The following is a 13,020-nucleotide window of genomic DNA, read 5'->3' on the forward strand; positions in this document are numbered from 1 at the left end:
GACTAAAACATTTTCTGTGGGGGCACTAGTGGCTTAAGGCCCATTCACAATTAAATTTTACTAATGCCGAGATTTAGCTAGCACAAATTTGAACATACCAGATTTTTCGTAAAACGTTTTGATTGGCTTAAATTAACGCTAGCAAAATCTGGGTTTTAGTAAAATTTCATTGGGAATGAGGCGTTCTTAACATGTACTAAGTTGTACTATGAACTGTGTCCTATATCTGTGCATCTATGCGCACTGCAATTATTTGAATGAATTTTTGGGGAGTATATGAATATTATGAACTTCTTAAAACGGTGTATAGTTAGGAATAATGCACACTTTTCCTGCTTTAATATTATTATATCGGTTAATGTGGTCCCTTTACTTTAGCGTCCATGGAGAAATTTTGTCCCAAATCTTAATAACTGCTTTATTTTTGGATTGGTTATCTTTAATTACTCTGATTCTTACTTTCATTCCGACTCCTAAATTGTACTTTTATATTTTGGATCACAACTTTTTAATATCAGCTTTTGTGCTCCGAAAACTAGAGTAGCATTTCGGTAGTCCAAGTGGTATTGCATCAGTTAAACTAGGCATGCATTTACTCAAAAACGCATAAAAATTTGTTTATATCCATTATTGTTACGTTTTAATGAGTCAGACAATTTTTTTCGGGGGGGGGGGTCAAACCACCTACCCCCCCCCCCCCCCTCCTGGATACGGCCTTGCTCTTGACTCTAGTTTTTTTTGTTTTGTTTTTTAGGCAGGAAAGTTAAACGGGATTTCGAGTGCACAAGTATTAACAACAGGTGCCACGACTCAAGTATCAGTCATACGTGGCGTTGGTGTAAGAGAAGCAGTGGGATTACTGGGCCTCCACGACGCGCCATTAAACCTTACCTCTCAGAAAAAGAAGCTGGAAAACTCAAAACAAGTAAGTCAGCATCTGAACGGAATTTGTTGGTTTCAAGTTTTGTTTTAAATATCTGCTGTCCAGAATCGAAACATGTAGTTTTAGGAGTTTTTAGCCAGATGTTGGGTATGCGGCCCATCAGAAAATATAAGAGAGTGCTTGTTCAAGGGAAAGTGAGAAAAGCAGGGGCATCAATTCATGAAAATGCAGCAAAATGTATTTTCCAATATCTGGAGGGGGGGGGCAATTTTGTCGTGTTTCGGTTCTTTTTTCAATTGAGATGCCAAAAAACAAAAATACTAAAATTCAAATACTAAAAGTAATTTTACGCTGCAATTTCAAAATTTCCCTTGTGTGTTTTCCGCATCAATCTTTAGGGTTTTTTTTTTCATTTTGAGGGATACGGTGGCGGTAAAAACTATTCCAACAACAAAATATTCTTTCTTTTTATTCTTCTGGTAGTTTATAAAAATTAGTTCTTAAATTACAAGAACTATAAGAATATAAGAGTTTATATAAGAATATCAATTATAAGAGTTTATAATTAATATAATTCAAGAGTTTATAACTATAAGAATTTATATAAGAATGTAAATTATAAGAATCCATATACATTAAATTATATGTTGTCTTATTGAAATGAATGAGTGTCATTCTTCTGCGCTTTCAAAATGGTGACACTAGCATAGCTGGGGGTTTATATTTGAATTCTGTATATGGAAGCCTGTGAAGTTTTTCCCATAGAGGGTCATAGAACAACTTATGGAAGTTTTTAAAATGTACCAAATTTGTCCCCTTTGCACTTTGCTTGAGTTCAAATCATTTCGCTAATTGAAGGAATGCACGTCATCTTTCGTTTACCGGTGTAATTATCCCAGTAAATGTGTGTTATTTAACTCGCCAAATGTGATCATTTATTTCTTTTTCAAATAAATCGGGAATATTATTATTTTTACTTATTCCATTAAAAGCTTACTACAGTACCAAGCCGCCTAAGAACAATGCAACCGCCTATGTCAACCACAATTTGCTCAAAGTCTAATTAGTGTATTCAATATTATTATTAATGTATTCAATATTATTATTAACCCTGCTGTATTGGTTATGAAAGTATAAGAGGACCCTAGCTGTCTCTTCGAGTTTAACCTAAAGGGGATATTATACCCCTCCTTATCCTAGAGGGGATATTATTTCGCTAATTGAAGGAACACACACCATATTTCGTTTACCAGTGTAATCAGCCGAGTAAGTGTGTGTGATTCAACTCACCAAATGTGATTATTTATTTCCTTTTTACATAAACTGGGAATATTATTTTTACTACTCCTGCTAAAAGCTCACTGCAGTGCCAAGGGCCAATAAATCAATAAACATAAATCTATTCAAGGCCGTACCCAGATGGGGGTTAGGGGGGTTTGACCCCCCCCCCGAAATGTTTGTTTCGCTCGTAAAAGAACGTAATAAAAATGGATATAAACAAATTTTTTATACGTTTTTTTAGTTTTTTTTGTGTACCCCCCCCCCCCGAAAAAAAAATCCTGGATACGGCCTTGAATTGAATCTATTCAAAGCATAGTAAGCCTATTCAATATTATTGTTAGGCCTGCTGTATTGGTTATGAAAGTATAAGAGGACCCTAGCTGTCTTTTCCAGTTTATCCTAGAGGGGGTATTCTACCCTTTCCCAAAATTTCGAGAGGTCTGAGATTAGTTTGTTTTTCGCTTTGTTTAGCGATATTTTTTATATATTTCACCCATGTTTCGTTTTTTTTTCGAAGTTCCCCACGAAAATCCTGTGTACAAACATTACTCCACCCCCAAGACTTGGATCTGTGTGGGTTTTATATTGGTAACCGATACAGAGTTGTGAAGAAGAATCTGAGGTGCAAGACAGAGTAATTTGATTTTTGAATAGGAAAGAGGGAAGAACAAGTCTTCTTCTGAATATTCCCTCCCTTTCTTGTTAAAAAAGAACTTTGGGGGGGGGGGAATTAAAACACCTAAATTTTGCTAAATTTAGGAACTGAGAAAGTAAAAAGTTGGAGAGAACAAAGAAAAAAAAAGGAAATTTAAAAAAAACAATAAATCTGACAAATTAGGAATCATGTGGGATTTATTTTTGCTTTATTCTCGTCTAAATTTGATTTTTAGTGTCATTGGCACTTGAACATCTTTGGAGAATAAAAAGAATATAATCAAACCGAATATATACAACTGCTGCTTCATGATACCAACCATGGAATTAGAATATTCAATAAAAGAACTGGCAATATAATAATAAAACAGCAATAGAATAATTGAACAATAAAACGACGAACAACTAAAAAAAACGGGCATGTCCCACATTACAAATCTTACGAAAGTGTGAAACAAACTGACAAATATGCTTCGAGTACTTCGATTGTTATGTACGTTATAGATTGTTATGCTATGGACGTTATGGATTGTTACGTCATGGACATTATGGATTGTTATGGTTTTTGTGTCGGAAAGTTGTTTATTTAGACTTCAAGATAAAGCAAACAGGATTTTCGTTTAAAAAGCTCAATTTTTCAACCATGTCTGCATTTTGGAAAAGGAAATACAAAATATTTTGGTAAGATAAGATAAGATAAGTTTTATTCTTCATTAAATACACATACAGTATTACATGTTATTAATCCCTCAAAGGCTCATTGGCCTGTACAAAGAGGGAAGACATATGAATTACATACTCAGAGATAAAAAAACAAAAGAAAATTTAAAATGATCACCTACTCACATATGAAGGAGAAGAAAAGAAAATATACATAAAATGGAAACTATAGAAAAAATTTGAATAAATAAACTAAATTAATTAATTATATTAAATAGACTCAAAAAAAAAAAAAAAAAAAAAAAAAAATTACTATAAGCGAATTCCTATCGTCGAAACAGAATTATGTGTATTGTCAGGTATAACCAGCAGCATAATAGCTGTTACGATATTATTCATAGCTCTTATCCAAGATATTAAAATATCATAACTTAAGCCATGTACAGCCCTTTTAAACTTATATTTAAAACTATATAAATCCCAGTTCAATCAGCTCTGCTTATTTCTGAGGCTAGGTAGCAAAATTGACGTTTATGGGTAAATTCAGTCATAAGGCTTATAATTATTGAACTGTAATAAAATGGTGCGAAAGCAATAAAATTTATCATGAATGCTACTCCTTAGTGAACTATACAAGTTTCAGCAATAAATATTGATAGTCATACCTGAGGCCTGGGAGTCATAGCGCAGAGAAGACCACCATAAAACAAACTAAACATTCAGGGGACATCAACTCCACAAAAAAAAAAAAAAAAAAAAAAAATTAATTATTAAGTTTGATTCTTAAATAAATGGTCCTTAAGAATACTCTTGAAAGTGCCAAACGAGTGGCATTTCTGTACTGAAGAAGGCAGGGAGTTCCAAACCTGATGACAAGCGATCAGGGGATTGAAATCTGACCGCACAGTAGGAGTAGGAGGAATGCAGATATTATGTGACGAACGAAGGTTATATGGAGCTGAATCAGAAATAAACTGAGGAGTTTTTTGAAGAGATTTTGGAAGATTGCCATGAAGCTGATGAAAAAAAAAAGAAGCACAAGAAAGAATGTAGATAGACTGTAGATTTAGAAGCGGTTTTGGTGAAGAAGGGTTGGTGTCAATAATAAGACGCCTTTTTTTATAATAAATAACAGAAAGCGACCGCAGTGTAGAAGGAAAATTAGACATCCATACTATGGGGCAATAAGAGACATATGACTGGACAAGGCAGAAAAAAAGATGCTTCAGAATAGCTCCAGAAAAGGTGTGTTTGAGTTTTCGAATGACACCCAAACTCCGTGAGACCTTAACCCTAATCATGGCTATATTGTGTCTAAACGAAAGGTTCTCATTAAACAGGATACCAAGAAACCGGACCAACCGATTCTTTTGTCTGCAAAAGGAGCCTTGTGACACATGGAGCTGTGTCAGTTGAGAGAAAGCTACACCAATTCGAGAAAAAATAGGAAAATGTGACTTGGTAACATTCAAGGCCAAGTAATTCGCCTCAAACCATGAAACTGCTCTCTCAAATATTGCCACCAGATTAGACCTGACATCACATTCTGTCCTCCCTAGAGTCCCAAAAGTGCTGTCGTCAGCAAAAGCAACGAGGCAATCTTCGTTTGAAGTAGCATTGGGACACGAAGGAACATCCGGATGACACAGATTGCAGTATACCAGAGAACTGGTGTTTTTGACTGCTGAAATCTGATGCTTGACGTAAGTCAGTAAAAAAAGGGGGCCGATCACAGATCTCTCAGGGACACCAAATTCTGCTTGAGAAGAGTTTTGTAAAAATGGATCTAGTGAAATAATTCTAAAAGAAATATAAGAATCAAACCGAGAGAGAGCAATTTATCTAATACCAATATGCAATAGTTTACTAAGAAGGATCTGATGAGTCAAAGAATCAAAAGCTTTACGAACATCCAAACATAAAGCTGCCGGGATAAGACCAATCTATTGCCGAATGAATGAAATTCAAGAGAGATGCGCAAGCATGCTCTGTAGAGTGATTCGTTCGGAATCCAAACTGGAAATCATGGAAAAAATTTTTGACATCCAGAAAACTAAGAAGCCTGGATAGCATAGACTTCTCAAAAATTTTGCTGAAAACAGATAGAAGAGAAATTGGCCTATAATTAGCAGGATCACTCCGGGACCCACCTTTATACAGCACTATAACCTTAGCTCGCTTGAGTGATTCAGGGAAAATTCCATTCACAAAAGACATATTGACAAGCTTAGTCAATGGTGACAGAATAGCAGGAAGAACGGCACGGATAACCCTTGTAGGAATTCTGTCTGTCCCTGAAGACGATAAACCTTTAGGTGCATTTACGATCCGAGCTACCTCAAACTCAGAAACAGGGCTCAAGACCATGACTTTAAACATGGGGGTCCAAGATAGGCTCTGAAATCGCAACGAGGAGTTGTAGAGTTCACAGATGAAGCAGTCGCTTTTCCTATATTAGCAAAATAAGACGTAAGCTCTAGCTGAACATTTTCATCACCTTGGACAATTTTACCGTCGACTATCAGCGTTGTTGGAACTGAAGGCGGAGGGGGAGTAGGTTTAAGTACAGAATTAATAATTTTCCATGTCTTCCCAACATCCTTTCCACACTCAGAAAATTTCCTGTGATAATACTGAGACTTGGCCTTCCGACACAGAGAATTAAATATATTCCTACACGCTTTGAACCGCTGATAATGAGAAGCAGATGACGAAGCCTTGTATAGTTTCCACAGATAATTTTTCCTTTTCCAGCTTTTATGGAGACCTGGAGTCATCCACGAATTCAGCAGTACTATCCTTTTCGAGGTATGAGGCTTTGGATTCTGGTGACAAACTTCTAGGATAACTTTTACTGAATCATAAAAGAAATCAAAAGAGCGGTTAAAATCCGATTCAGAATCCAAACTATCCCATGGTTGATCAGTCAAACGAGATTTAAGTAGACTGATCTCACTGACACCAAAACGAAAAACTGGGAGATTAGATGGCGAAACTTTACGCTGCAATCGATTAGCAGTCCTATATCGTGAAATAGCAGGGAAATGATCAGAAATATCACTAATCATCACCGAATTATCTAAGACATCTAGTGACGAAAAAATATTATCAATAAGTGATGCATGCATCTCAGTAACCGGGGTTGGTATACAAGCTGAAGGTAGAGTTCCCGCAGAAAGCATCATTGACAAAAAATCTGCAGCCGAAACAGAATTTTGATCCAGCAGGTTAAGGTTGAAATCCCCCATAAGGACTAGTTCGCAAGGATACTTTTGGACTAAGTCCAAAACCTCTTCTAGAATTTACATAAATGAAGGAATAGATCCACTAGGGGATCTGTAAACCAAACCGACAACTAAATTCTTACAACCTGACTTAATCTCAATAAAAAGGGATTCAAAGATTCCTTCCTCATTTCTACTCAAAATCACTTCGGAAATTATATACAAGATGATCGGCAATATACAGGGCAAGGCCACATTTCGCCATCCGTTTTCGGTTCATCTTCTCCATCTTAAGTCTTTGGATATCTAAAAGCATATCCTTTTTTGAATCCAGGAAAGTTTCACACAATCCAATAACATCCGGAGTTCCACCACTGACGATCCGTTTCAGCTCATCAAAAGAGGAACAAAGTCCCTGAATGTTTAGGTGAAGCACAGACAAAATACCATCTTGTTTAGAAGAGGCAGAACCACTTAATTGCGAAACATATTTACTTTCAATAACCGATTTAGGATCATTATAATTCCTATTTCTACTTCCATCTGAATTATTAATTATACTTTCTATATCTAAAGGATTATTTTGTAACTCAACAAAACGTTCTAACAAAGAGTTGACATCACCCTGGTCACTAAAAGTGACCATTTTACTTCCGGTGAATACAAGGCAAGACCTCCTTTAGCCATCTTGCAGCGGTTTATACGTTACATTTTGTAACCATGGATATCCAATAGCATTCCATTGCCAGAATCCGAAAACCTCTCACATAAACCCACAACAGCTGTCCATCAGAAACAATTTGTCTTAAATTATCTATTGACGAGGAGAGACACCGAATGTTAAGCTTAAATGCTGTCAGAGAATAATTTCCTTTGGTAACCTCCTCTCCCCCCAAATCCGAAACATATTTACTATAATAAATAGGGTTTATATTAATCGGACTTTGATTAGCCTGACCCACAGAATTATTTACGATACTAATTGCATCGAAAGGATTATTTTCAAGCTCGCAAAGCCGTCTCTCATGGCTTAAAAAATTCACAAAAACAGGTTTTACTTGGAGTCTATTAAAGTCACCAGATGAACCAAAAAGAAATCTTTACTTAAATCAATTGCAAAAGAAAAACCTGTCAAAGGATTACAAACAAACAAATACCTAATTGGACAGCAGGTATTATCGGAATGAACCATTAGCACGTAAAGAGAAACAAAAATGAATAAATAAATAAAGTAAATGCATGAAGATTCATGACCTGTGGAAGGCATTTACAACTTAAGGAACATGCTAACAAGTCATATACTGATGCTTTCACGCAAATACTCTATTTTATACATAAGAGTTTACCACGGAACTTTAGCTAGAACTTGTCCTTGATCAGACCAAACACTTCTTTGACCAAAGGTGCTGCGAGCCGCGTTTAATAGATCGCGACGCTTTTTAATTAGGTTTTCAGACACAAATACACCTGACTTAACCAACTTACTTTTTGCTGCAAACACTTTTCGAGCAATATCCAAGTTTGAAAATTTTACCAGGATGGGGGCAATTTTCACATTCTCAGTTTGAGTAGCAGGCATACGAAATCGATTAGCCTTTAAGAGGTCAATTTTTTTGAAATCTTGCAACCCCATTATTTTTGTTATCACTTCATTAAGATTATCTATCAATTCCACATTGGGGTTTGGTTTCACACCGTAGAAAATTAGGGTGTCAAGTAAGGTATCCTGCTGAAGCTGGTCAACCCTGTTTTCCACTTTAGAAATCTTATTTTTAAGCAAGTTCATATCATTATAAAGTCTTTGAAGGGTTGTTTCAATTTTTTCAAATTTAGCATTGTATTCAAGAGAAATAGAATTATAAACTTTCGTTCACAATATCTTCACTGATAATTTCAGAAGCTCGGCGATCTTTCATTGTGTCTGATACGACACGAGAAATGTCACTCATTAGGTTGGACTTAGTGTTGATTAGTTCCTCTTGAGTTTCATTTATTATTTCCTTTAAAGTTGATGCTGCTGCGGAAGTCGGAGTTGACGGCGCTAGGCTGGATTTACTTTAGTTTTTTTGGGTAGAGACAAGTAGGTTTTACTCTTAGTCTTGAAAATATCATGGAATAGGCGCTCCTCTTCAAAAGCTTTATTTACATCTTTATCTGTCCTTGTACAGGCTTCTTTAAAGTGCTCATTCCAGTTGCGGATATGAGCTTCAGCTATATTAGGCTCAGAGTGGGTACCGTAGCAAAAGACTAGATGTCTAGCTTGATTTTTCTGGTCTTTGGTGGCTTTAATAACTACTGATGGCCATAAGGGGTATCCCTGAAATGAAGCTAGGACAAGATCGAACTCTTTGTGTTTTGCCATTATACAATCTGCAGCTATAAAGGGGGGGGGGGGGCACTACAGGTAACAAACTTCAACAACTAAATGTTCCAATCTTCCACCCCAAAGTACTCACGCGTGTAATATGTGCTTAGTTCCTTACACAAGTTCAACAAATTAGAGCAAGGACTATATCCGATTCAATTGAAAACTTGTTTAGCTCTTCACTCGTTGAACTCTGACAATGAACCTAGCTGTAGGTCAAATTCAAACTTCTCTCCTCAATTGCCCAAAGTCGACTCAGAGACTCACTGAATCAGAGAAAAAGTACACATGAATAAATCATACATCTTTTTTTTAAACAACTTGGAATAAAACACCGTCTCAAAAAGAATAATACCTTTTGCTCTCTAAACAAACAAAAGCGAATGGGATATACCAATATTGAATAAAAATATGAAGAGTTCGAATATTGTATAAGCAAACGGTGTTGCCAACGCTTTGAAGTAAACTGTAAAAGTTTGCCAACTAAAATTGTATCAAAAGAGGTCAATTTGCACCATCTGAACAGGTTGAAAGCTTTCCATAACAAGAGGAAAACTTTTCCTAAGCTAAAGCTGGAACAGATATCCGAGTCAGAAAGCAGTAAATAAAACCAAAATGTACCGAAAAATCTGATTGTACCAGAAACGGTACAGTTGTACCGCGTTGGCAACGCTGTAAGCAACCGGCTTGTATTTATTTACATTAATACACTTTACCGCCCTCTAGAGACATTATAGAATCCCCATAATCTCGATCCGCCTGAAATTTGTTAGAAGTTTGCGCAGCTCAGCCATTCAACAGTAATATTTTCTCCTTTTTAAGAAATTTTGGATTAATATCTAAAAAAAAGTTGGGATATAGTTTAAGTATTATCAAAAATATGGCTTGTTGAATGAATAGATCTAAAACTAATGAATGTTATGATAAAAGTATATTGTCCTTTTGGTGTTAAATTACAGCTGTTGGCTTGTCGCAAAGTTCCTAATTCCAAAATTTTCCTCTGAAAAACCCTTCCAACATGATTCTAAGAATCAATATGAAATGAAATGTAATTCAATAGATGGATAAAGCTGAATCTCAGCTTTTGATTGATATCAGGATTTTCTTCGTAGATAAAAAATCAAGATTATACGCTGGCTCACAAATAACAGGCCTAAAACTTGCATTTGGAACATATTCCTTGAGAAAAAGTCAATCATGTAAACGTCGATCCAAAAAACGGTGTGTTACACATTATAAATTGTACAAAAGAGTAAAAAAAAAAAAATTGAATGTATGCTTTGGATTTTTTGATTGTTTTGGACGAGGCGATTGTTTATACTAGAAAGCTTTTTGTTGAGTCATCAAGATAAAGCAAACATGATTTTCATTTAAAGAGCTCAATATTTCCACCCATGTCTGTATCTTAGAAAACGAAAACAGGTTGGTAAATATGGAACCTTCACAGTTATCTTGAGACTTAAACGTCTGAATTAAACCAGTCGGTCGTAGGTATTTCGTCTAATAGGATGAGCTGTAAGTGTACCTTTGACGAAAAGCGGTAAATAACGCCCTTTTAACCACCACTGCCCTTAAGTGAATAAATCAACAACAGTTCTTCTTTTAGAATTTTCTCCATTTCTTGGTTAACGCAAAGGCCACATTGACCTCTGAAAGGATCAAAAAAATTGTTATTTATCAAAATTTGTATCGAATACCATAGGACTTACAGGGAGGGGGCTCGATTTCAAAAAAGGGTACGAGAGGAAGGCTAGCTGCCCTAAAAATCCTTTTGGTCTTGAAAAGGGCATTAGAGCTCTCAATTTTCGACGGAATGAGCCCCTTCCCAAGCTCCTATGGCCACCCTTCCATGAGAAGTGGCTTGGTCATTTGTTGGTCCCTTCTTCTTCTTTTTTGGGGGGGGGGCTTATATTTATTTTCCCTGAATTGGGGTACTCTTAACCCAAGGACATAAAGATGTAAGAAGTTTCAAGCCAATCAGGAACAAGCTCTTGGACCTTTTTTGGGCCCTTGTATTTTTTTGTGGGGGGGGGGGTCTTAAAATTTTTTGTGTTTTTGTTTTCTCTTGGCCAAAGGTTTTGCGGCTGTAATTTTCAAACTTATTCAGGATAAAAAGTGTTATAGCCAATTTCTGAGCCCCCATCCCCTCCCCCACACCAAATTTTTGAGTCATTTTGAGCCAGAGGACGATCTGGCGCACAAAATTTCGATCCAATCGCACACCCAACATCAAACAAACCCCTTAACACCATGAAACCTATGTTTAAGCAATTAGTAATTTGCATTATTTAGTTCCCTAGTCCCAGGGACTTTCGGAGTCATTTCATTCCCGGAGACATATTTTTTGGGTCTTTAGACTATTTTGGACAAAATGTCTATCTCAAAGTTTTGATCAAAGAGGATTACCAGGAACGGGGTAGTAAAAGTAGGTAGCAAGGGGGGCTGGTTGCCCTCCAATTACTTTCGGCTCTCAAAAACGGCAGCAGTGCTTTCAGTTTCCAATCGAATGGGTCCCTCAAAAGTTTCTACGACCACTTTTTCCATAAGAAGGGGACAGGAAAAACAAATAATAGATTGAATTCTTATGGCTTTTTGCCCCCTAATAATTTGGAGAATAATATTATTATGTAGCCCACGCCCCTTGACTATTCGGATCCCTCTTGCAACCAATAAAAATGCTGGAGATTCACCAGTTTATCCAGCGCTCCTATGCTGTCTCTGATACCCCAATCTTCAGCGAAAAAGAATTCAATGATATAATGCAAGACAGAAAAAATGGATTAACGAGTTGCATTTGTGACTGATTCTTTGTTTTATTTTGATCTGATGATTTATTTCATTTTGTAGGTTGAGCAATCTTCGTTTATTATTCAACCCAGGCCACGCCCTGTCCAACCCTCTTCCTCGAGTACAGGAACACCCGTTATGACACGCTATGGTTCTCATGGTAGTGTGATTCTTGCCAACCCAATCATGAACAAAAGATAATGGGACACTTTTTGTACGTTTATTTTACTTTTATAAAGAGTATGTAAATTCAGAGACATCTCATTTGAAACCTATTCCCTTGTGTATACAGTTGTGGAGTGAATGTTTTTTATTAATGAGTATAATTGTTATTTATTTGTAATTGATGGAGATATATCTGTGATGTGTATACAAATGAGTACCGATAAGTCCTGTGTCGTAAGGCAGCCAGTGTTGCCACTCGATGAGGAAGAAAATCACAATATTTCAGTGTTTTTTGGTTGATTTAGTGATTTTCTTCAATAATCTAGTGATTTATGTGCTGATTTAGTGTTTTTTTTTAGGCAATATAAAATAGCACTAGAAATAGTGATAAATCACTAGGGATGGCAACCCTGAAGACAGGTAGGAAAATATTTAGTGCTAAAAAAAAAAATCATCGAGAAACAGTGTAGGTATTCGGAGGGCTTATGAATAGTATTTGATGAATTTAACTAGACATGGCCCTAACATCTTCATTGGCCCCCACACTTGTTGAAATGTTTGATATGGAACTTAGTCTGGCCATTTATAATCCCTATGAAGTCTATTCATTGGCTGAAATATATCTTGCTGGAACTAATCCACTTTGTTTTTTGTAATTATTATTATTACTATTACTTTTTTTATTATTACTTACTATTACTAGTACTTTTTGCTCTAAAATTGTTATACTTATCTTAGGCTCAAAGGAAAAACATACAAGTATGTTAAATTTATCGTATTTAATGAAATAAAGAGCCATTAAGCTTTTCTGATAAATACACTGGATAATAAAGCATATTGGAAATTCCCTAAAAGAGGTATTTCATCAAACCAAACAAATTGAATCCTACTGAAATAGTAATTACAATAGTAATCACAAACAAATAGTTATTTGAGCAGCATTCAAAAATCAATGACGTCAATTTAATGGCGTCACTCCACGAAAATTTAAGGGAGAGAGT

At 35.9% G+C, this 13,020-nt stretch overlaps 1 protein-coding gene across 6 annotated transcripts in view; it reads left to right on the forward strand.

Moving 5' to 3' along the window:
- Positions 1 to 12,341, forward strand: part of LOC148954615 (uncharacterized) — a 276,074-nt gene extending 263,733 nt beyond the window's left edge. For 4 of the 6 annotated variants that reach the window (XM_089087172.1, XM_089087169.1, XM_089087171.1 and 1 more), the window contains exons 8-9: positions 755 to 925; positions 11,915 to 12,340. In XM_089087172.1, the coding sequence (XP_088943298.1) occupies positions 755 to 925; positions 11,915 to 12,055 (312 nt within the window). In that variant the 3' untranslated portion in view covers positions 12,056 to 12,340. Of the gene's footprint in view, positions 1 to 754; positions 926 to 11,914 lie in introns of all 6 variants that reach the window. The other 2 variants (XM_089087166.1, XM_089087168.1) reach the window with 2 other exon arrangements.
- The last annotated feature ends 679 nt before the right edge of the window (positions 12,342 to 13,020 follow it).

The sequence above is a fragment of the Artemia sp. Qi Xiang Cuo genome, chromosome 3 (genome assembly GCF_049724085.1).
Source record: "Artemia sp. Qi Xiang Cuo chromosome 3, ASM4972408v1, whole genome shotgun sequence".
NCBI lineage: Eukaryota > Metazoa > Arthropoda > Branchiopoda > Anostraca > Artemiidae > Artemia > Artemia sp. Qi Xiang Cuo.